We start from the raw sequence: 25,630 nt of genomic DNA, 5'->3' as shown, positions 1-25,630 counted from the left end.
TTCTTATCTTTATTGAGTACAAATAAAGGTTTGGGGGTTCTAATACCTATTTTGGTCTAATCAGATTTGTTTTTAAGAACTATAATCTAATCTAACATGTAAGATTAGAATTTAAAATGTTTTTTTTTACACCTTCCTGGAATGAGCTGCCATTTAATATTTATACAACCAGCAGCAGAGCAAAATCCCACACTGTTTATGATAGAACGGTCTTTGTAAACCAGGATTAATCTTCTTCAAATCAAAAACTAAATTTTAACACAGTTGACATTTTATATCTGTACCATCTCATATTCATGATTAGCACAGTGTGGCTAGCGTTACACAAATTTTTGTTTTTAGTTATTTCATTCATTATGTTATTTGTGTGCAATACAGATAAACTTAACTTGCTTGCTTAAAATAGCTGTCATAATGTGTGCTTTCCCTGAAGAATGTGGATTTTTTCCCCCATAACTCTGATTTTTAAACGGCTGCCAACATTTTTTCACCCAGCATGTTCCACAGTGGAGGTTGAAATCTCAAACATTGGATCTGAGCACTTCTGCTGTACTTCATTTAGTCTACCTGTTATCTACTTAAACTCTTGCTATCTCTAGTGGTCTAAATGAACTGCAGACCTGCTTCAATAGGCTGTAGAATATACTTAGTATTTTAAAAAGCTTCTTCACTAAAAATGTGTCGTTATTGCCTTGACTTGGCTGCTTTTGGCATTCTTGCCAATCAGAATAACACTGTTTTCTTTTCTTTTAGTTTCCGATTGGCTGGTCAATGTTTAGGGCTGGTCCACCAGAGATTCTTTAGATTTTGTTTACCAGATTATTTCTCAGTGAATCTCAAGTCTTAAAACAAATGTTATGTGGTTTCCTAAACCTTACATCACATACTCTATCTATAATGCATACGTGGTAAAGGCACTTCTCACTAGGATTGATTGCATGTTGCTGCTACTCTAGACAGTTTCATGAATATGTGGAAATCTGTTGCCTCTGATGTTTGAACTTCTTGCCATGATGAGTACTGCTCTCCGTATCTACAATACTGTCCTTTCCAGTTGGTAACTCCAATGGTGCTAATGCCCTAAATCCAATACACTGCAACTTCAAAGTCAATTTCTCATTTAGCTTTTGTCTGCCTTTTCTGGCTCATGCTTACTTTTAGTCAATATCATCCTATAGGTTTGATAATCTTAGCAAAACCATTAAGGTTGACAATAAAGTTGACAAAAATGATACATCTGTGAAACCACACAAAGGGTGAGGTATGGGTAAGAATAGATCCCTTTGATGTAAGATGAGAAAGAGCAATTTTGCACCACATTTGCACAATATTCACTTGTTTGGAATTACCCCCGAGGATGTGATAAATGAGATCCCAAAAGTGCACATCTGTGATTAGCGTGAGCTTGATGAACCCTCCTCTCTCAGTTGTTTAACACATGTTCACTTTACATCAAGGCTTTTCAGACTCTAGAGGTCAGTGTAATGTCTGATGTGTTTTTTCTTAAATTGGGCGGTCATTTTTAATCTTCTAGTGCAACACATTTAGCTGATGTCCTTCACAGTAATATCCAATGTTTGTTTAAGCATTAGGTGTGGTCAGAGTTTTTATTTGCTGTGTTAAAACTGTTGTAGCAATTAACTGCATCAAATAGTTTTGTTTGTTATTTTGCCGACAATGATGGTAATTTATATGTTTAAAACAAAACTAAGTATTCTTTGGACTTTTTAAAGTACATTTTTATTCATTTAAAGTCAGCATAATTTTTTTAACAACACAAGTAAATTTATAATGTGAAATCTTAAACAGTGTCATTTGATTTGACACGGTTAGCAGTGATTTGTTAAGCTCTTAGTGACATTTATGGAGAGCTTTGTGCTGTATTTAGTCGTTTCATTTGCTGAAGTTCTGGTTGTAGTAATGTACGTTATTTTAAGTCAAATATGAAACTACAAGGCCCATAATGCAGAGCAGCAGAAAGTGCTTTCCCATACAGAGCTATAAAATGATATCTCAATATGTCATTCATATAGGCCACACCTAGAAAAATATTATGCATGGAACAGGTTTATTGGTTGATTATTTGTTGGGCTCCAGACTAGCTTGTTATCGCTTCTAGTCCTGCCTCTCTCACTCTTCGCACTCTTCCGTTAGAGACTGAACTAAAGGTAGATTGGAGTATTTTCTGCTGCTTGGGTTTAACATGTTTGCATAGGCTACTTATTGCTGAGTTTCCACTGCACAGCGGAGAACAAAAGCTAAAGTTTTAATCTTTTAGTATTCGTGTTGATGCTGATGTGGAATGAGTTTAATAAACTCCTACACACTGGAGCAAATTCTGACTTTTTATTCGATGCACAAGACGTTTCATCACTGCTTGCAAAATGGATGCTTGAATGATCTGTGAGGTTAGCAGAAAAGATGCAAATACATGGGTGTCCCATTTTATGATCAATCAGTAAAATCTTTATCGTTTATATACACTTTGTTAAAAATGTACGTAAATCATTCACTGTGGCTCCCGAGGATCTTTCGGACCAGTGGTGGACAGTGTGAGCTATGCTGGGCTCTGGTAGGCATCCCTCTCTCCACCAATCAGCGACTAGCTCTCCAGGGGGGTATGGTAATGTCCCCTCCTTCCTTGGTCCTTTCGAGCTTTAGCTGTTGCCGTTGGCTGGAGTACCAGCACTTGGTGCTTGGAGATCTGGCTGCCGGGGGATGCTATGGGCCCATGGCGGCTGGGGGTGGTGGGGGGTAATGGGTCCTGGCCTTAGACCTTTACCCTGTGTCTAAGCCTGTACCAGCTGGAACAGCTGTGGGGTTGTGGGTTGCAGGCCTTCTACCATTCTCTTCAAACTTACAACTGTGCCTTAGGTGCTAAAGTCGTTTACATACACCCACTCAACATAGATTTATTTCTTCACATGCGCTCTCTCTCTCTCTGGTTGAAGGTCACATAAACACAGGTTACTATTGCATCAATGTAGCTTGCCTACTTTGGTCCAGATCAAGTCTGAATTTAATAAACTCAATCACACAGTTAGGATACCATCTTGAGATATAATTTTTGTAGAGCAAAACTAGCTTGGGACATGTTGGCAACCAGCTTCTCTGGATAAAATATCTAAAATGCCTCAACGGCATTAGTTATCTCTATTTTAGTAAGTTTGAAATTGACATTTAAAGTTCAGGAAATGAAAATATAATTTTTTTGACACTTTTATAATTCATATTCCTCAAGCTTTTCCATGAAAACATGGATTTCCCACATTGTTGCTAAAAGCAGTCATCAATTACCTTCATGAAGCTTATTGTTTGATATTCAATTGGCAAAACACTGCAATAGTACTTGATGTTCATCAAAATACATGTAACAAGTAAATTATGTTGTTTTTAGGGTATTGTTGTTATTTATGTATGTCTTAAATTTTAATCCCTTTGGTTTTAAAAAAGGTCTTAAAAGTTTTAACTCTAACTTGTTCCAACTTGTAGAAACCAAGTTGAACTAAAGCAGAATGACGGCTTTTGCTGTTACTTACTGTGTTTTTTTTGTTTTTGTTTTTTTTTAAACATTAAGTCGCTTCATTATTCACAGTAAGCAGTTCAATGACCTTTGAATACCCAGGTCAGGTCGCTGCTGAATTAAATTCAATTATTATATTATTATCTAGATTCATTACTGTGGACAGAAAGACCTGTCTTCACAAGTATGAGTTAAATTACTTTGCAATAAGTATAATGCCTGTGCATTGTTTATGTGGTTGCGTGCTTTATGGTAAACAACAGATTTTTTAGCATTAACATACCCTAATCCATCTGACATCAGTGACTTGCTTATTACGCTGTATAGTCCTGTCCCAGAGTATTTACTTGTAAGAGACTTGTGAGTAAAAGTGTGAACATGTGTAAAGGCTGATTTTCGACCTCATGTCTTATAGAAAAGCATGTAATACAAGCAGAAATCAACAAGAAAATTAAGGACAAAGCATGAGAAAAAAAAACAGGCGAGTGTGAAAAGGCAGTCTACACTTTGCCATTTTATCTCAGATGCAGAGGAGCATTGTAAGAGACTGTGAGAAAAGTAGTGGATAAGTGGGTGATTGGGTAGGCTGAAAGATGCTCTGAGGTTTATGATGTGTGTGTCAGAAAAGGAGTGAAGTGAAAGATCTATCATCGCAGAAGTAGAGATATGATTACATACCAACCAACATCCATAGTGATGTATGTGGGAGTGAAGCAATACGGTTAAGTGGATAGAATTTCAATTAGAAGTAGAGTACGATGGTTGTGAAAGGATGGACCTTAGGGGAGACGCACATATGAATGGATGATAATTTAAGACATGTCGCCAATGTTGCAAATTAGTGATAGATGAACAGTTAAATAGATATCTGTACGAAAATACAAACAGCTTATACAGTAAGATATCAGGGACAGATTAATAGAGTGCCGATATCACATTGCTCATGTGGAGGAGATCTGCAGATTGAAAAGGTGTGTAAAGAGAAATCTATGAAGCAGAAAAGTCATGAAAATCCCGTCTTTTTAATATTGCAGCTCACATGTTTTACTATCCAAGCTGATATCAGATGAGGGCCCCTATACTCTACTTTGTGGTGCAAGGAAGTTCGTCTTTTGTATTATTGTTTATTAGCAAGTGTTAAAGAACTGCAGTTTGTAAGAATATCTTACTGTAAATGTAGATTTTCTTTGTAATGTACATTTTAGATGAGCCTTGTGCTGTTCTTTAGGATGAAAACATACAGGCCAAATAACTTTGAAGTTATGAACCGTGAGATAGAAATTAGTTTGTTTCTTTTGACATTTTGTCCTGTGAAATTGCAACTTGTCCATGACATGACAGCTTTATTAAATACTCTTTATGATATTGCCAGTTAATTCCAGAAAAGAAGACCCTGGTCTTAGTGAGAGATGAATGGCTTTTATTGGCACGGGTGCATTCTTCCTCATCTGTCCTGTCCCTTCGCTCTCTCCCTGTCTGTTAGTTCTTCATTCACAGAGACAGCACTTCCAGCAGAGGGGGAAGAGCAGTAAATGAATCTTTTTTTTTTGGAGGGGGGGGGGTGATGGCAGAGAAGGCACTTACCATCATAGTGAAGGAAAGAAAAGAGAAAACTCCTTCATCTGTCCACATCCTCAGATTAAATTAAATGATAGAAGGGAGAGGCCAAAAAATGAAACAACAATGAAGGACAGTGAGTGAAGTAGATGGAGAGATGAGGAGACAGCGAGGCAGGTTGGAAGCCATCTAATAATCAGGTCTTTTCAAAGCAGACTTCTTCAAGAAGACAGAGAGAATGACAGAGAGAATGACAGAGAGAGAGAGAGAGAAAATGGTTCTGATCTTGAAGTGGGGAGCAAATACACAGTTTGTGGGAAATACAGCGTCGCAAAATAAAAGTGCTGCAAAGTTTAGTGGGAAGGACCGATGTCCATGTCTAGTCTAGAATGGACACGATTTGACATGTCTGTGCTAAAGTGTTAAATTCAGTTGAATGTTTTTTCTTACTATTACTCCGAATAGGTTTAGCTTTTTTACTTCTTTATTTGCTTATTTGGGATGCTAGCAAACAAGTGTAAAAACAGGTTTTCACTAATCAGGGTTAACGAGGAGCGTATTTGCACTTCATTATGTCAACATGCTCCTTAATGATATTACTCCGGAGGTATATTTCAAACACAAATGTTTTCCCAACTTGAAAAAAATATATTTATTTTGGGTTTCATCCAAATCTTAGTTAAAACAGCTAAAGTCCCATGCTTTGCCAGTAGGTGGCGATAGCATCAACATAAATGACTGCAAAATGAAAAGAAAACATTCTGAGCATTAACCTAGCGAGCCAGATTGATAATGTGTAGCATTCTCCGTTCCGCACATTATCAATCTAAGTCTGCTCCAATCAAATCCATTTGAGGAAAGGAGGGACATGAAGCAGACCTTTCCAAGCTGATTGGGTGAAGCAGCTCCTATTTCCCCCCTACCAAAGTTTGATGTTAGCCAATCACAGTATCAAATGAAAATGTAAGCAGCAGGCGTCATGAGTAATCACAACAAGTTACGCTGGTCAAGACACTTCTTGATGTTCTTCTTTCAAAAATGAAATCATGGATTCTTACAAAACAGATGTGATAGCAGCAGCTACGCGTGCGTCCTCCTGCGCTGCCGTTTTTATTTTGGTTCGGCTGTGGACTCGGCAGCTATTGCTTTCGTCACAGCTGGTATGTCCCGCCTTAAACCATAATACTCCAATGTGATTGGCCGACCCATGGTGGGTTAGTTCTCAAGTAGTTGGAGTGGGACAAGTTGGATCATTGTGTATTTGTGAATGCACAAATACCGTGAGAATTCAGCTCCCAGGTAAGGTTACCTGAGCATAAATAGGCAAGGCGACTTTATTTGTATACACGTTTCAGCAACAACATAATTCAGTGTGCTTTATTTGAGGAAAACATAAAACAAGAAGACACATTAAAAAAACATTGTTGAGGCATAAAAAGGGAAAGTAAAGAAAGGTTGGACTACAGGCTGAAATTAATGATGTTTAATTTAATAGGTTGTATAAAACTGTCAAATGCATATCTAAACAAATGGCTTATTAATCTTTACCTGACTCCGCCAGATGTATTTGCTCCGCATATCCATCTGGAAACCTTCCGTTGAAGTAATTTTGGGAAGGGGCGAAAATACTGGTTAGCTGATTGGCCTATGTTGGTAATAGACGGGCCAAATGAACCAATCAGATCAACAGAGCATATGACGTACTCGTCAACATGCTTCGTCGTCGCTCTGTTACGAGCGACGACGAAAACACAACCACAAGCCAAGCTACTGTTGCTGCTGCAGGTAAAGGCTCGTTAGCTCAGCAAAGAAATACTCTGTAATTCGGATAAAGCTTGCTCGATAGCCACGCTAACGCTAGTTTCATCGGCTGAAGCCGCCATGTTCTTTAGACTGAACTGTCGCGCTTCTCGTTGCGTCACACCTCAACCCGCCTCAAAGCCAACGCTGATTGGATGTTCGTTTGGTGAACGGCTCCAAATTTTCTTTAACGGAGAGTAGCCAGACTGATCTGCGAGTGAAACATTGAAAGCTCGCGAGATCAGGATGGTCTCACGAGGCTGTATTAATCTTGCATTTGAAAAAATCTGGGTTTCAGTATTTTTGCAGCTTTCTGGGAATTTGTTCCAGATTAGTGGAGCATACAACCTGAATGCTGCTTTTCCATATTTGGTTCTTATTCTGGGGATTCGGACTAGACTTGAACCAAAAGACCTGAGTGGTCTGGAAAGTTGATAAAACAAAAAAAAGTCTTTAATGTATTTTGGTGCTAAGCCATTCACTGACAAACTAACAGAAGTTTTTTAAAGTCGGTTCTCTGAGATATAAGGAGCCAGAGTAAGGACTTTAGAACTGGGGTTATGTGCTCTGCTGTCAATACTGAGGACTCAGGCAGCACTGTTCTAGACCAGCTCCAGCTGTCTGGTTGACTTTTTAGGTAGACCTGTGAAAACACCCTTGCCATTATCAACTTGGCTAAAAATAAATGCATGGATGAGTCTAAGACCAATTGTAGCTTTTGTTTTCTTTAATACTGTCTAGGTCATTAACTTTGTAAGCACTTATTTGAAATTAATGGCTACCAAGTTGGGACAAATGTGGACAGGAAAAAAAGACCAACAATTGTTCTGTTGTTGCTGTTTCAAATGTCATGGTTCTTATAGGTCTGGATAAGTTTAGAAATAATAAAAGTGCAGGATAATATTTTAATTTGTAGGTTTTATTCTCTGTTGTCAAAAAGTCATATTCATCAGGCATCGGCATCCATTCACCATGGATATACAGATAGCATACATGCAGTGGTCTGTTGTATTTAAACTTGATAAGTTTAAACTGAGACAAAAAACTGAGATAAAAAATGATTCAGCACTTTGGAAATTTAAGTTTGGAAAAATATGAATTTTTTGAAATTATACCAAGATACTTTAACAACTCTTTGACACAGAAAGCCATAGTATTGCACCTATAGTGCATAACTCCAGATTCTGAAGAGATAAGACAGCCCCCCCCCCCCCGTCTTCCTCTTCAAGCAGAGCTTCTAGGTCCATAAAACATAGATGTGTTCAGTGTATAACAGTCCAACACAGTGTTTGATTTCTTGCACTTTGGATCACATAACGTACATAAACACTGACTGAAAATAACTTACATCATTAGTGTATTGTTTAAACTAATCACATGCACACACTGACATCCTTGTGCACACACAATGCTATTATAGAGATGTGACCCCCCCACACACACACACACACACACACACACACACACACCCACCCCCCGTTGTGCCTGGCAGAATCCGACCTGCCTTAGGCTGTATGCGGCACATAAGACAATACACGAGCTTGCATGACGCACACAATGAAGCTTTTTTCAAAATGTCTGTAACATGCAACTGTTATGGATTGTTGCTCTGGTGTTGCGTTATTCTCACTCATTGTCAAATACATTGTCAGGATGGGGAAAATATCAAAGATTATGGTGTCTTTCTGGTTGAGATACAGCTAATCCTCTCAAATCTGAACTGTTTTTGCTCCAAACAGCCAAAGGTTGTGCTTGGCCTTTGAATGTTTGTTTACTCCAATAGAAAATAAATAGTGTTATCAATTCAGCAGGCAGAGCTATTTTAAGGGTTTCATTTAGCATGTCAAACCATATTACATGACCTGCACTTCTGAACCAGAGTCACCGGAATAGGAATAAACAGCATGCCATAAGAACGTCAGGCAGCTCTATTTCAGTAATATTACCTAACATGTCAAAAAGCATTAGAACGGCTCTTTCGTTTTTGTGCATTTTGATTGTCAGTAGGCTTTAAATTGTCCTTGAAATGAGCTTGTGAACCAAAGATGAAAGATCCAAATTAAAAGGAGTTTAGTATATGACTGTCAAAGCAAAAGACAAGATGTTACTGAGTGCATTTTAATGAGTTATCTTCTATTAATGATATTAACGATCAAGGTTTTGTTGTCGAGGCCTTTTGAAAAATTATTTATCAAGACTCATTCATTTTAACTATGTATGAGATTGGTATATCTGGAGAGAAAAATAAATTCATCTATCGTATTAAAACACTTGTTCTATACTGAACGTGTAACCTCTGCACACACCTTATTCTTGAGGTTTTTTATTCTTTTCTTAATCTTTTATTTCCCACACAGATAAAAATATCAGAAAATAGCTGTCAGTATACTAGGCTTTCATATACTAGGCTTTCATTGCAACTATCATAGCCAAAAGAGTATTTTCAAAGAGCACCTTGAATTCATAGTCCTTGGACTTAAAATTTTGTTGTGTTGAAAACACAAACTTCCATGTCTTTTATTGCAATTTTATGTGAAATATCAAGCAATAGGTTCAGGGTTTTCAAAAATTCTACATATAAAATGGGAATAGTATAATGTACCTTTATATTCATCCCCCTTTCACACTGATAGCCCTAAATAAAACCTTATATTCAATTTGTTTTTATTGACATAGCGGCAAGTCACAAGACGTGTCATTTCAAGGAACTTTGCAAAGTCAGTTCAGCCAAGTCATACAGACAGATTAGTCTAAAAGTTTCCTATCTAAGCAGCATTCACTCTTCCTAAAAGAGTGTAGGGCCACAGTGAGCCATCGACAGTCGTCTGCACTGTAGATGGCTTTGCAACAATCCATCATACTGAGCATGCATAAAGTGACAGTGGAGAGGAAAATTCATCTTTAACAGAAAGCAACCTCCAGCAGGACCGGGCTCAGTGTGAACAGCCATCTACCCCTACCGGCTGGGGGTTAGCGAAGACACACGATGGACAGTTCTGAGTCAGCTTCTGAATTTCACAGGAAATAACAAACATGGTGAACAAGAGGTATATACGAGTTTTATACAACGCGTCCACAAGCTCCCTGACTAAAGCTGAAATGCAGAGAGACAACTGCGTCTATATACATTGTTGAAGTGGAACATAAACAGGCTTTTAAAGTGTCTGATTTATACAAGGCATTCCTGGAAGTCTGGAGCAAAAACTACAACTTATTGTTTCTGATCAAAGTATATTCATGTATTGGAATGATCTAGTTAAGCCCAAACCTTAATCTAACTGTAGGATCATTGAGCATACATTTTTGCCTCCAGATATTGGAAACTAAGACATACATACCTTTAATTACACAGAAAAGGTCTTATACAAAGTATTTACTCTGTGGCAGCATGCATGCCACAATTTCCAGAGGTTTAGTTTGAAAAAATTCAAACCCATTTATCCTTTTTCTTCCAGTACACAACCAGGCACTATTTTGTAGTGCATATTCGACTGCACATAAATGCCTAATTAATTATACTGAAGTTTGTAGTTGTAATGTCTCAAAATGTGAAAAAGTTCAAAGGGCACAAATAATTTTCCAAGGCATTGTCTTACTGTCAGTTTGTCTTATCTTTAAATTTGAGTGGCTTGATGGCGACGCTGCATCCTGTTTACACAAGTGCCTTAATTATGTTTTTCTGTACTCATATTTTCAGAAGCATTGTGCTGTAGTTATTAGTATTTGAATATAATAAAATCATAGATTAAAGCAAAAATAAGAAAACAGGCACTGGGATGAAATTGGCTCTCAGGAGGAGAGGAGATTTGCATCTGCTACAGTGGATGAGTTGTGTAGAATTACAAGCCTTAAAAAGTCTCAACTCTGCTTTTGTCAGAGTACCAGGAGCTGACACATCTCTGCATCAGCTGTTCAGAAGAGCCCGCTTGGATTAGGGCTTTCATGAACAAGTATCAGGGGTTCTGCATCAGATCAGAAGTCTGCTCTGGGCTTGAAGTATGTCTGAAAAAACATTCTGTGGGGAGTCGCTGTCCCGTCATGTCATGGGGATGTTTTCTACTTGGTTTATTATTGCGGCATTTCATATTACATTTTTTTTGTCATCTTTAAGCTTATATAAGGGCTCGTTCAATAAATTAAACTATTATTGAAACTTGCTTTTGTTTCAGTAGCTCAGTTCACAATCTATAGATTAATTGGACACAGACTGGTGGTTTCAAGCCTTTATTTCTGTTAATTATGATGATCTTCTGATCAATAAAAAACACATTTTTAATTAAAATATGTATGGGCTTAATAATAAGGTACCATGTTTAAAGGTTCTTATTTTTTAAAGGTATTTTTAATCTGAAAAACTAGCCTTTTTGAAACCCAAGCATTAACAATGCACTGGAAAATATCCTGACCTTTCCTGTACTGGTACAGTTAAGGCCAAATTAATTAACAGCCCTCACAGATTAAGGTTTGAAGTAATCTTTTAACTTTACTCAAGGTTTTCTTCTACCTGGAAGTAGTATTAACATTTTGGAATAGCCCTGCTAGAGTCCCGACTTGAATCTGATCAGGAATCTGTGGAAGGAGATAAGGATTCAGGTTCTAAATAGGAGGCCTTTCAACTTGTAATGAGAGTTGGAGCTCATCACAAAACATCAATCTTCAAAATAATTTTTAAAGTATGCAAAAAACTGGTTGATAATTATAAGAGGAGTTTCATTGCTTTAATTCCTGCTAAGACTTTTCTGTTGATTGTTGAGAAAAATATGAATACATGTTGACATATAATATATATATTTTTAAATCAATACTCCTTTTACATTGTATCATTATGTTATGAGAGATTAAAAAAATAAATCCTTTACAAACAGATTCAGATGCTGTTGACATATGTTCAGTTTCATCCAATTCTGATACAATACAATCATATTCATTTGATTAGAAATTATTGCACATAAAACCTTACTTATACACACACATTTTGCTCCTCTAGATATGCTCTCTGAAACTTTAAACCCGATGAGGGCATAAAAATGAATCATTTATAAATATAATAATATATTTTACTCCAATGCAAAAATACAGAGTATAGAGTGTGCACTGTAACATTGTTGCCCTTCCCACTGAATCTATTTCTCAATTTTAAATGTTTTTGGCTGCTAATGTTGCTACCTTCTATGATGTTCTGAAATAAAAAAAATTATTAAAGCTGCTGTAGCTAACTTGTATGAATGGATTTTTACACATTTGTTAAAACTGTCTCTACGTCCTGACAGTAAAATATGAGACAGATAATCTGTGAAAAGAAAATCAAGCTTCTCTGACTCCTCCCAGTGCTCCTCCTGCCATTTGCAGAAATACACCGCTCCCGGTCAGAAACAACCAATCAGAGCCAGGAGGAATGCCTGGCTCTGATTCGTTGTTAAGTGTCAATCACTCTTGTGTACACGCTGCTCACACCCCCTGCCCAGCATAGTGCTACAGTCATTCAAGCTCAAATGAGCTGATTGACTCCATGTCGCACAAATATGAAGCATTACTAAAAAAACATGCTCATACAACAAAATATTAGTTTATCTTAACTTTTAAGCATTTTTCAGGTTATACAGTAAATATTTTAGTTGAAAACAGATACTGCCAATATTCTGAGTATCCCATCTTTCAATTCAATTAAATTGTATTTATATAGCGCCAGTTCATGAAAGATGTCATCTCAAGGCACTTTCCAAAATCAATGTCAATCAGATTATACAGATTGGGTCAGATTATACAGATTGGTCAATAAATGTCCTATATAAGGGAACCCAGTTGATTGTATCAAAGTCTTCACAATCAACATTCACTCCTCCTGAAAAAGCATAGAGCCACAGGGACAGTCGTCTGCATTGCCCATGGCTTTGCAGCAATCCCTCATACTGAGCAAGCATGAAGCGACAGTGGAAAGAAAAACTCCCCATTAACGGGAAGGATTTTTCCACATTCTCTTTATAGAAATGCCAAATATAATCTGTTATTCCTGTTTTGAATTGGAGGAAGTGTTGTGTTTTCCTAGTGCATTTGTAAAAAGAAATTATTTTAATGATTTAATGAGCTTTGCTTATTTTTTTTTTTTTTCAAAAACAGTTAAACATATTCAAACCAGGTGTAAACGCACACATTGGGCAGCTCGAAACAAGGGTAAAGGGACTTAAATTTGTTGAAAGATACTTTATGGGTCTTTGTGTGGACAATGCTAGCAAATATCCCCGTTATGCTTGTCTGTCTTGGGTGTAAAAAGTTTGACCGTTGAGACCGGAGCGATGACATTTTTAAGATCAAGACAGAAAATTTCCATCTCCACCACTCACCTTTTTGTTAATTGTTTTGATCTTTTTATATTCAGCCTAATGACTGGAAATCTTATGATTAATAGTATTCCAGATTACATTTGTCTCTCCACCCCTGCTCTGTAACTATAGCTGCAGCTCTCAGAGAGATCGCCACTTCGGCTTTGTTATATCAGCCATGACTAAACAGGCTACTGTAGTATCCCTTTACATGCACACACACACACCGACGTCCACGGTTTTTGTTTGTCAGGAGCGACACTGACAGCTGGTGAGGATCATGTGAGAAACATGACCACTGTGTATTATACTCTAGCTCCAGTGAAGTGCTGTTCATGCCACATTGTGTGTGTGTGTGTGTGTGTGTGTGTGTGTGTTTTAGTGAAAATGTCAGTATATAGCTCCCCTCCTTTCTGATAGGTGCACATGTGGAATGAGAACAGGGTTTTTTTCTTGTTTTTAAGAGACAGAAAGACATTTGAGAGAGCTGGAGTTTGGAGGGAAAGTTTCTTGCTGTGTTAGGCAGTCTGGTACCCCTAGTGTAGTGTTAGATGATTTTCAGGGGGGATTATTTTGGTCTGTTCCACTGCTGTGAGCAGAGAGACAGACAATATCCACCACTGGTCTACACTGGCACACACACACACACACACACACACACACACACACACACACACACACACACACACACACACACACACACACACACACAATAATACTGCCTCCCTTTCTCACAGACAAATGCACAAACTCAGCATGCCAGCTAGCAGGTGGTGAACTATCACTGAAAGCCACATCTCTCATTTTTCCTCTACAGCCTTTCTTCCTCTCCTTATTTCGCCTCTTTTTCTACGCCCCTCTCCTCCCTCCTCTACCCACTGTGCTGACACGCACCTACTGGCACTTGGATTTTCACTTATCCTCCCTAGTAGTAATAGATTTTAGACTGTACTATTCAGTGAGTCTCCAGGCACCCTGTAGTTAAGGTACCTGCAGAGAAACAGATAAATAAAAGCATCAAGAAAGAGGCAGTGCCTTGAGCCTGTCAGCAAGAAGAAGAACGATAGTGTAGTTGCTGAACTTTGTTGTCATTAGTTCTATTATAATCAGGTTTTTTTTCTACTTTTATGAATTACCGTATTTTTCACACCATATGTCACAGCTGTCAAAAAATGTGTCACAAAGAGGAAAAATAAATGTATAAGTTACACTGGACTATTAAGCCACATTTATTTAGAAATATATTTCACACAATCCAAGACTAAAAACTGACATTTAATCTGGTAAGGTGATTTATACAGCATACCTAACGCCAGCTGTAAGAGTTCTGTTGCGGTTTGGGTTCTCCATTTCCTATTTTAAATCAAGAGAAACAAGTTTACTAAACTTTTATTTTTGGGTAATTAATTTGCCTGCACCTTTTCTTGTCAGGAAACATGGTTTTGTCTTCTTTTTTAATTTACTCTCCAGTCATTCAGCCAATATTTCAAACCCAGTAAGAAAAGAAGTTTAATCATTAAAACCGCAAGCGGTGATGAGCGGCCCTCGCAGCAAAGCGCCGCTCCGGCCTTGGCCACCGCTGGGATTTGCGCACCGCCGGCCTTGGCCACCGCAGATGCTGTCACGCATTTTGCCCGCCCGTCCACTGGGCGATTTACACGAACGTGTTCGGCAGCGCTCCCCCACGACTCACAAAAAATCTGGTGCAGATTCACCACAACGGACCGGTATAGCGCCCGCTTCACAGCAGACGCCGCACCAATCCGCCTGTCGATCTCCCGCTCCATCTTCCCCTCATTCGTGAACAAGACCCCAAGATACTTGAACTTCTCCACTAGAAGCTGGCCCTTGGGACTTTCCTTTTTTAAAAAGCTTATAGTTAGAGTGGCTCATGTTACCCTGAGCTACCTCTATAGTTATGCTGCTATAGGTTTAGGCTACTGCAGGACATCAGGGTCTATTGTTCTTCAATTTTGAATGACTGTTGTAATTTCAGCTTTTAACTTTTTGATTTTTCTTTTTTCTTCATAGTAGGCACACCTGGTCTGGCGTTCTGTTAGCTGTGGCTTCATCCAGGGAAGACAGATCACCCGCTACTACCATCTAATGTAGAACTTCTGTGCTTTTTTGTCTGTCTTGTTGTGTCTCTGCTCTGTCTTCTGTAACCCCCAGTCTGTCGAGGCAGATGACCGTTCATACTGAGCCCGGTTCTGCTGGAGGTTTTTCCTTCCCGTTAATGGGGAGTTTTTTTTCCTGCTGTCGCTTCATGCTTGCTCAGTAGGTAGGATTGCTGCAAAGCCATGGACAATGCAGACGACTCTCCCTGTGGCTCTACGCTTCTTCAAGAGAGAATGCTACTTGTCAAGACTTTGATGCAATGAACTGGTTCCCTTATATAGGAATTTTTTGACCAATGTGTATAATCTGACCCAATCTGTATAATCTGATTGATTTTGACGTTGTAAAGTGCCTTGAGATGACATATTTCATGAATTGTCGCTATATAAATAACATTGAATTGCATCATCTCTTCAGACCAAATAAACTATCACATTTTTTGAGACAGTTATCTCATTTTAAAGATATAATCATCTAACAGTATTACTCTTAGCAAGTTAAAGCTCCATAATAATTTTAGACCAGGTTTTAGTTCCACTCTTTTATTATGCACATCTAGGCTACCTATAAATATAAAGTATGGCATGCCAAAAAACATTTTCAACAAAAGGCAATTTTAGTAATGGCCTTGCGATTTTATATCTAAGCATTAAAATGATAATATTTCACCAATTTTCACAGCAAGATGGAAATAACGACTATCCAACATTTTAAGATTTTGTAAAAACTTTTTTCCTTTTTTACCTACCTTTTGAAATTAATACTTGTTTCTACTTCTCCAAAATTAAACTTCAAGAAAACTATTGTGCTGTCCTGGGGCCATATGCAGCTAGACAGCTAGGACAAAAGTTCCCCACAAAAGCTTCCTTTTCTTGCATTCTCTGAATAACCTTTGTTCCCAAATCTGGCTTTAAACATTCTTTTTGTAAAAAGACAAATATTTTTCCAAGGCAGAAGCGTGTAGAACAAATTCAACTTCAACATTAGCAGTTTCCCTAGCTTCATCGCTGAAAAGCAGCTTTTAACCGGAGCAAAATACGTCAAAGATCTTTTTTTAAGGTGAGAGCACTCACTATCTCACGTAATTCACATAGAGATCTAACAAAGTTGTGATGTCTCACTCTGATTAAATATGAACCCAAAACTTTTCTAACTGTTTTTGCCTTGGATTTCCTCTGACTAAGAATTATTATCTTATTTATGTAATGTATTCACGACATGAATTCCTTGCTGTCTTAACAAAAGGCAGAACAACTATAATGTTACTTTCTATAATTATTACAGGCTCTGCTGAGATGTCAAATTCTGGAGAATGCTTAGACACCCTGACACACAAATATGGATTAACTTCATTTCATGTGCATGAAATGCACATGAACTTGTTTTAGTGAACTTGTTTTAGTTGATTTAGTTTTCTTGATGTACTGTAGAGCGTGATGAGGTCTGTTGTGGTATTGTGTGCACTGGATTGAGGGGACAGTTGGTGTTGTTTGTCAAACCCAATCTTCTTAAGCTGCAAATTCAGTAAAGTTACCAGATATATATATATATATATATATATATATATATATATATATATATATATATATATATATATATATATATATATATAAAAAACGGTTGCAGTTACAGCTCAAACGTCGTAACAACACTTCTAAATCTGAGTCTGACGCACAATTTCAAATACAAACACGAAGCAGTTTGATTTTTGTCCGATGACGAGCGAGCGAGAGAGAGAGAACTGGTAAAGCAGCACATAGTAACAATAAAGATGAGCGCCATAAAGATGTTATTAATCAGGGAAATCTTTCTGATTGTTTCACAGCGGTTACCTGCAGCGGGTAAACACGCCCACGACAACACACTTAGGCTCCCCGCAGCCCGTTTCTATCGGAATATGCGCCAAAACTGCCTCTTTAAAATGAACTGCACGGTTCAGTCTGCGCCTGTCTGAATTGCAATGTGAAGTTTTACACATCTATGCGTGAGCATAATCAAAAATTCCCCCCAGGAGCAGCGTTTTTTTTTCCCAGGACCCGCGGTAACGACAGCGGTGTTCTTACGATGGAGTATTAGGGCCACACATGAAGAGAAAAAATAATTTTGCCATGACGAGATTAAACTGGTGCAGATCAGTTGATGCAGCGATGCATTTGGCCACCGGAGGCAGTGGCGACCCACCAGCTTAAAATCTATGTATTGACATCTTAAAAATGGTCTTATAGCTTAAAAGATCATCCTGTTTTGGTTGGTTTTGTAGCCGAATAGAAGAGATGTTCTCAAAGCATTAAATAAGCCTTTTGACTTTTAAAAATGTTGTCCTTTTAAGGTAATTTTAAGTTACTTTTTATTAAATTTATCAATATCCTATGGAAGTCTGGACATATGGCAGCGGCGTTTCAGGTGACTTTGCCTTTCATGTTGATTAGCTCAGAGGGGTAACATAGCGACTGCTAACAATAAAACATGACACTTCCTGTTGTCAGGGGGCGTGGCCTAAGTGATGTCATCATTTGACCATTGGATATTGTAGAAGACCCGATGATGATCAATCACAGAAAGTTTGGTGCCTCTGTGTGTTTCTGTGTAGGAGATATAGCAGTTTTTCCTGTTGTCAGGGGGCGTGGCCTAAGTGATGTCATCATTTGACCATTGGATATTGTAGAAGACCCGATGATGATCAATCACAGAAAGTTTGGTGCCTCTGTGTGTTTCTGTGTAGGAGATATAGCAGTTTTTCCTGTTGTCAGGGGGCGTGGCCTAAGTGATGTCATCATTTGTCCAATGGATATTGTAGAAGACCCGATGATGATCAATCACAGAAAGTTTGGTGCCTCTGTGTGTTTCTGTGTAGGAGATATAACAGTTTTTCCTGTTGTCAGGGGGCGTGGCCTAAGTGATGTCATCATTTGACTATTGGATATTGTAGAAGACCCGATGATGATCAATCACAGAAAGTTTGGTGCCTCTGTGTGTTTCTGTGTAGGAGATATAGCAGTTTTTCCTGTTGTCAGGGGGCGTGGCCTAAGTGATGTCATCATTTGACCATTGGATATTGTAAAAGACCCGATGATGATCAATTACAGAAAGTTTGGTGCCTCTGTGTGTTTCTGTGTAGGAGATATAACAGTTTTCTGTTTTGTGGCGAGTAGGTGAACTTTGACCCCTGCTAACGCCCCTTCAACATGCTCAAAAACTCACCGTTTTGATAACTTTTAATTGGCCATGCCTTATGATCAGACTGACCGAGTTTCAAGCCGCTCGCTCGAAATCCCTAGGACGAGTTCGATCAAATACCAATGCTGTAAACGTCAAAAATGAGGTAAAATTACGACCTTCAATCTAAAATGGCCGACTTCCTGTGATATTTGCACTATGACGTTAATTGTAAATTCTGAGCGTCTTGCTTAGATCTACAACTGTACAAAATTTCATTAATCTACGATGAAGTAAGTGAATAGCAAAGGGTCCTTTGAAAATTTCTAGGTGGCGCCGTTGAGGCATTTTTCTTTAGATTTTTGTGACGACCTTAAAATACAAAATTTTTAAACAGTCACCATGCATCTGCAAAGTTTGGTGAGTTTTTGAAAAAGGTAAGGCCCCCAAAAAGGCCCCTCTTTAGGGGGGCAGAATAATAATAATAATTAACACTACAGATACAATAGGCCTTCGCAGCGCTTCGCTGCTCGGGCCTAACAAGAACGTTTTTCTACCTTTGTCATGACTATCCCTTTGGGAATTTTACTACGTTCCAACCTGAAAGCTCCACAGTTCATAATCATATTTCACAAGAAAAAAGGCATATCACTTTTTTTCCCCATTAGTCATTCTAGGGAGAATCCTGACGCTAGAAAAAAAGTTGATGTGTCACCAAGTATAACGTTACCGATTCTCTGTCCGTGGATCTGCCACTAAGGCATTGGCGGTTATAGAATCCATCCACCATTGTGCGAGTCAACAGAGGGAAGCTTTCATAATGAAGCTGTGAAAGGAGGAATGGGTGACAGGGTGGTGTTTGTAACCATAAGTGAGAGCGAGGAAAAACAGGAGAAATGTCAAGGATAGCAAGACAGAGGGCAGACGCTGAGCAGCTGCTCGGACATCCAGCCATGTGCGTGCAACACGTGCAGGTGTGCGCGGCTACATGCTGATACACACTCCACTCACCAGCTGCTGGATGGGTATGCTTAAAGCATTAAAGCAGGTTTGTCACTTCTCCATAGTGGTTCACAGGACACATTTAATTGAAAGGAAAATTATTTAACAGATTTCCAACACACACACACACACACGTAAAGACTTGCTTTTTTTTTTTTTTTTGCAAATTAGAAGATTCTAATAATATTTTTGACATTAGTTTGAATATGTATTTAAACATCAAATGAAGAAAGGTTTCTTAAAACTTCTTCATTAAGGGAAACATATGCCACTGCCTGGAAAATGTATTTCTACACTTTGAACCTTTTCTCACTTTACAACCACAAAGTTAAATTTGCATAGTTGTGAAGAGTAATGAAAATCTCACAGCAAAATAAAAAAATTAAAAAGCAGTGTTTTTATTCAGCTCCCTATGCCAATATATAAATCTAAAAAAATCACCCTTTGCTGCATCTGCAGCTGTAAATTGTTCATGTCTAGCAGTTTTCCACACCAAGAAACTGACATTTTTTCCTACTCTCCTTTTCAAAATACCTCAAGCTGAGTCAGACTGGATGAAGTATATCTGTGAACATAAAAAAAGGTTCCTGCCATAGACTCAATTGGATCTAGGTCTAGGCTTGTCCTGGGCCCTGCTGACATTTGAATAGGCTTTGATCTAAACCAAGGATCACCAACCTTTTTGAAACTGAGAGCTACTTCATTGGTGTTGTGTCATTTGAAGGACTACCAGTACTGACCTTTAAACTAAAAGAATCAGAGTTCACCTTAACATTATGTAAAATAAACATATTATTCATGCTTTGCTATAAATATTGTCATTTTTTTTAATCTATATAAAGGCAAGTATAAAAAACAGGAAGAGTTACGGAATAAAATAAAGTTTTAGATGCAGCTTACTGGTGGATTGTGCTGTGTTTAGAACAGGCTTGTGGGCGCCATGTTGGTGACCCCTTCTCTGAACCATTGCATTATAGCTCTCTGGACATTTTGGTATGTTGTCCTCCAGGAAGGTAAACCTCCACTGCAGTCCCAAGGGTTTGCGGATTCTAACATTATTTCCTCATTTATTATTTCATTTATTGGTTTTTAAAACGTGAATAAACTGAATTGAAAGTGTGACAGAAAAGAAAGCGGATTAAATGACTCGATACATACCCACTACCTGATGGACATCAGTCAAGCCTCCTACAGTCAGATACAGGGTGGCTTTAAAGGCTATTCTTGAAATTTGGATCAATTCCCCAATACTGCGCTGCATGATTTACCATATTGAAATGCCATTTCACTAACTGTCATGCAGGAGATATCCAGGAGGCACTTCAAAGTAATCCATTGATTTCCACTCCAGCAAAGCATGTTATGTGTCGGTGTTCTCATCCAATTTGTTTAATGCTCAAACTAAAATGATCACATCCTGTGCAGCATTTTTTAGTTATTTTGCAATCACTTGGCTTGGCTTTAGCTTTCGCCGCAGGTCTCCAATTTCATACAAACAGACAAAATTAAACAAAGTTTTAATCAGACATAATAATGAGTTGGGAGGGAGGCTGAAACCCAGGAACTGTGATAAACTGAGTAGCTGAATAATATAAACACAATCTATACTTGCGCACTGTTTAGATTCAAGTGATTGATTATTAGTGACCGACCAGCTTTTTCAACAACTTCAGACGACAACAGTCGCTGTTTAAGATGCAAAACGGTGTTGTTTTGGCTGTAGCAAAGTTCTCGTCTTTCCACAAGCTTCCCTAACTGCATTGACATCCACCCTCTCATCATCCTTTATTCAATAGACAGCACTCTGCTGTAATCAGATCAGTGTAAAACTGCATTAACTGCTTACACAGATGCAATTGCGATGCTCTCATTTGCATAAGCAAATGGCTGCTTTTATGATCGCTTTCATTTAGGAAATATTGAGAGAAGCACTTAATCAAAAAAAGATTCAGCCTGTTTTCATTGTCGTTAAAAAGACAGTTCGTCTTAGAGAGGAAACAGATGTCAGAATTGTGAAGGTGGGAGTGCAAGGAGTCAGCGGGTAGCGTGAAAAGTCTAATTTCACACTTTTTTAATGGCTTTTAATCCAAATAGAAAGTGGTTTTAATGGATGGATTTCTAAATGTAAATAATGATTAATAGCAATTATCTATCTAAAGAGCATAGTTGTGCTTTTTCTCATAATTAAAAAATATGATTAAATGAATTCATGTTGCCATATAAGCTTCTGATATACAGTGCCCTCCATATTCACTGGTACTTTTTGTAAAGCTTCAAAAACGGTCTTTAAATACATGGATCACATGGAGGCTATTATTATTATTATTATGATTATTATTATGATTATTATATTGATAAATGTTTCTATTAATTAGTTTGTCTAAATGATGCACTTAGAAACTCAAACATCTCTTTTATTTCTTTTAACCACTGACCTTGATTGTTAGAAATCTAAAGCATGGATGAACCCATTTCAAATGTATGCTAACCTGCACATGAGCAGACCCAGAAGACCCCTACAGACTCTTGACTCCTAACCCTGACAGTGATAAGAAAAACAATACAACAATAATCAATAAAAAATGAAGACATAAAACTGTTAACTCAAATGTTGATTTTGCCATTACAACTGGTCCCAGCACCCGGACTACACAGGGTAGCAGTGTGTGGCACTGCTGCCTTGCAGCAAGAAGGTCCTGGGTTCAGATCTCGTGCAGATACATCTAAGGTTCTCACCTGAGGCGTGTGCGTGTGGCTGTTTGTCCTGTGTTGCCCTGTGATGGACTGGCGATTTGTCCAAGTTGTACCCCGCCTCTCGCCCAGTGACCACTGGAGATAGGAACTAGTTCCTTCCCCCAAACTGCCTGGAGGAATAAACAGTGGATGGATGGATATGTATTTTGTGGCACTAGTGACGTTTGACAGTAGGCTGACAGGAAATAGAGTTGAAAGGCAAAGGTCCCCAGGACGGCCGCATCAAGTACTGAGGCCTCCGACGTTCTCTACCCCAGCAATACCTACACACCCAGTCTCAACAATCTTAAGCAATACTGCAGGAGTGGTGTTATGAATATGTGGCAGCAAGGGTTCTGTTAAGAAAATAATTGTTTCTGAAAGCCACATTTTTTTCTCCATGCCTGAGCAAAAGCACTTAAATTAAAGGTTGGGATTAACTCAAATCTTCAGCATGATATATTTCTATTGTAATAAAGAACATTCATTTTAAGGTATGTTTTTAATATCTACCATTGATGCCCGTTGTTGTACTGCATGTTTAAAGCCACCCAGTCTTAGCGTCTTCCTCCTCTCTTCTTAAGAGTTCATCTTTCTCCTCTAATCGCTGCTCTCCATCACTCACTGTCGCCTCTTCTCATTGACGTGCATCTTTCCGACGCATTGACACATTCAGAGTAAACAGAGGTACTGCTTGATGTGTAAATGAGGCTTGCTGATTTGATCTTAATACACTTCTGTAAATATGAATTACAGATAGCCTGTGCTATGAGTTGCATTGATCTGTGTCCACCAGTCGGTGTGAGATAAGAAGTGGGGCTGCTGCGTGTGTGCGACAGTGTGCTAGCGCATCTCAGAGGGATATTGCACAGGATGTTGAAATTCGGTTATGTAAAATGAGTTCCCCAGTTGACTGCTGTATTTACCTAATGAGCAGGGAGACCGAGGCTGAGGATCATATTAGTAGTACCTTATCTACCATTCAGTTTGATTACTGCCAGGTCAATATCTGAAGCTGCTATAGGAGTCTTTATCTCTTTGAAGAGGAGCGCCATCAGCAACACTCCCTATCAAGAAGTCGGTAAAGCAGCAAACTATTATAAGTGCGTGGATGGGATTAAATACGCATTTCAAAGAGCTTACATAATGTGTGTTTCTCTCCCCAGGAACCCACGGCCAATGGAGTGAAAGGAGCCGCGTCTGTGGCGCCTGACCCGGGGCTCCTGCTCGGCTCCTACAGTCTGGACAGAGAACTGCTGAAGAAACTGGGGATAGGCTTTGCACTAGCAGCCGCCATCTTGGCTTTTATTGTCGAGAAGCTGTGTCGAATGTACTGAATCAAGAAACCATTAGGAAAACGGCAAGATTGAAGTCGTCACAAAAGATGTTTTATCCGCGCAGGTTTGGTGTTTTTGATTGGAATCGGCAGCATCGAGGCTCTGTTGTCTTTGTTCACCGCTTGGTGCGTCCTGATATTTCTAACGCTGTGCAGCGATTCACAGATCAACCAGGAACAGCTGAATGGATTTTTCACTTCCTAGCTCGGCCATGGCTCTGATGGCAAGCGCTAACGCATTTTATTATGTGAAAATGAGACATTTTCTGTCCTTTTTACATTCATTTCAGAGTATTTATTTTTACAATCTAGCAAGATATTTTTAGAGCTGCGTAATAAATCTCATTCAGTTTTTTCTTGTTTACTTCTGGTTCAAAGCATTGATGTTTTTACCTTCAGGAAAAAAAAGTAAAAATGTTAAAATACCTGTAATATACATATTGTTTGAAATAACATGCCCAGAATGGTATAATTTCCTCTCGGTTTATTGCTACACGGCACATTGAGAGTGATTTGTTTTTTTCCTGTACTCTCTGACCTTCCCTCCTTCCTACATAAAGAGAGCTTTTGTTGATCCTCTCCTATCTGCCGTCTTGTCTTGCTGATGTTTTTCCTTTGAGGTTTATTGTGCTACCTCGGTACACTTCCACTTGCCAACATGCACGAGTCCCCTTTCTTCCCACCATCATTACCATCCTTCAATAAAACCAATATCATAATTATTCTGGATAATTCCTAGTGCGAATGCATCGTAATTCACTTGGGGGAAACAAGATTTGGATACCCAGCCCGGCAGCAGAAATATCACACAGATAACTCAACAAATGGATGGAATGATTTTAATCAGGATTTTCATAGTGTAATTAGTGAATACACATTAAAGTGGCTATTTTGTCTGTGTATAAAATGCCTTGCAAAGTTATTCAACACCCCCCCCCCCCCCCACCATGCACACACACACACACACACACATTTTGTCATGTTAAAGTTACAGACTTCAGAGTATTTTCAGGAGTTCTTTGTAATACTCCAACTAAAAAGCTAGGGCCATAATGCAAAGTGTAAGGACAGGGTACATGGTTTTGACTTTTTTTGTTTTTAATCAATAATGAGCATGTATTTGTAGTCACCCTCATGAGTCAATACCTCCTTTGGCTGCAATTAGAGCCCCAAGTCCTTTCAGAGATGTCGGTTCTCTTTTGGCCATTCCTTTTTTGCACCATTGCTAAACCTCAGTCAGATTGGATGGAGAGCAACTGTGAATTTTAATTTTCAAGTCTCACCTTAGATGGTCGGTTGGCTTTTGATTGACGTTGATGTGGACATTCTGACGAAGAAAAGCACACCCAAAGCATGATACTGCCACCAAAATGGCTCAACATATGGGGATAGTAGGTTTAGGGTCATGTGGAGTGTTTATTTTACCTCACATGCAGCGTTTTGCATTTAGAGCAAATAGCAGCATTTTGAGCAAGTGCACTTCAGATTTGATTTGCAGAAAAGTTTGAAAACCATGTTTAATTCTCCCTATCTCTCTCGTGTCATAAAATCCTTAAAAATGAACTGAAGTTTCTATTTGAAAGGTGAAATGTGAGTTCAAGGGGTAGAAATGCTTTTGAAAGACACTGTAGCATGTATAGGTCATTGTTCTCTTTTTTTGGTCATTGTAACACCCAGAATCCTCTAATAAAGGTCAAAACCAGTTTATTCTGAGTAAAGCTGCCAAAGTGTTGATTGATTTACTGACTGGCCGAATTATTGATTGCCTCGTCGCTGTCGTAGATCAAGTCTGCTTGCGGTGCAGTCTGCTGTCTGTCCTGAGATGCAAATATCCCAACACAAGCTGTGGAATCCCATCAGTTAATAATGCTTGCCCCAATTTCTGTTGTGCTGCACAGCGTCTATCCCCTGTGCCGTTGTCTGCGCGCGCGCACAATCTTCTGTCCTCTTCATGCCTCCAAGCAGCCGGCATGCCGGGCTTGACTGTCTGTGGCCAGATGTGGCGCCACGTCCCTGCACAGTGTGACGTATTGATGTTTAGGTTCTTCTGATTCATTTAGCAGAAAATATGAGAGTATGTTGACC

The 25,630-nt window shown here is 38.7% G+C and overlaps 1 protein-coding gene across 1 annotated transcript in view; it reads left to right on the top strand.

Annotated features, from left to right (window-relative positions):
• cdkal1 (CDK5 regulatory subunit associated protein 1-like 1) overlaps positions 1-24,134 on the top strand; it is a 277,368-nt gene extending 253,234 nt beyond the window's left edge. The window contains exon 15 of the mRNA XM_036130742.1: positions 23,376-24,134. Coding sequence (XP_035986635.1) covers positions 23,376-23,546 — 171 coding nt within the window. The 3' untranslated portion in view covers positions 23,547-24,134. The remainder of the gene's footprint in view (positions 1-23,375) is intronic.
• Positions 24,135-25,630: the final 1,496 nt, after the last annotated feature.

The sequence above is a fragment of the Fundulus heteroclitus genome, chromosome 3 (genome assembly GCF_011125445.2).
Source record: "Fundulus heteroclitus isolate FHET01 chromosome 3, MU-UCD_Fhet_4.1, whole genome shotgun sequence".
NCBI classification, from domain to species: Eukaryota; Metazoa; Chordata; class Actinopteri; order Cyprinodontiformes; family Fundulidae; genus Fundulus; species Fundulus heteroclitus.
Note: the sequence above shows the minus strand (reverse complement) of the source record. Positions and strands in the feature narration are given on the sequence as shown.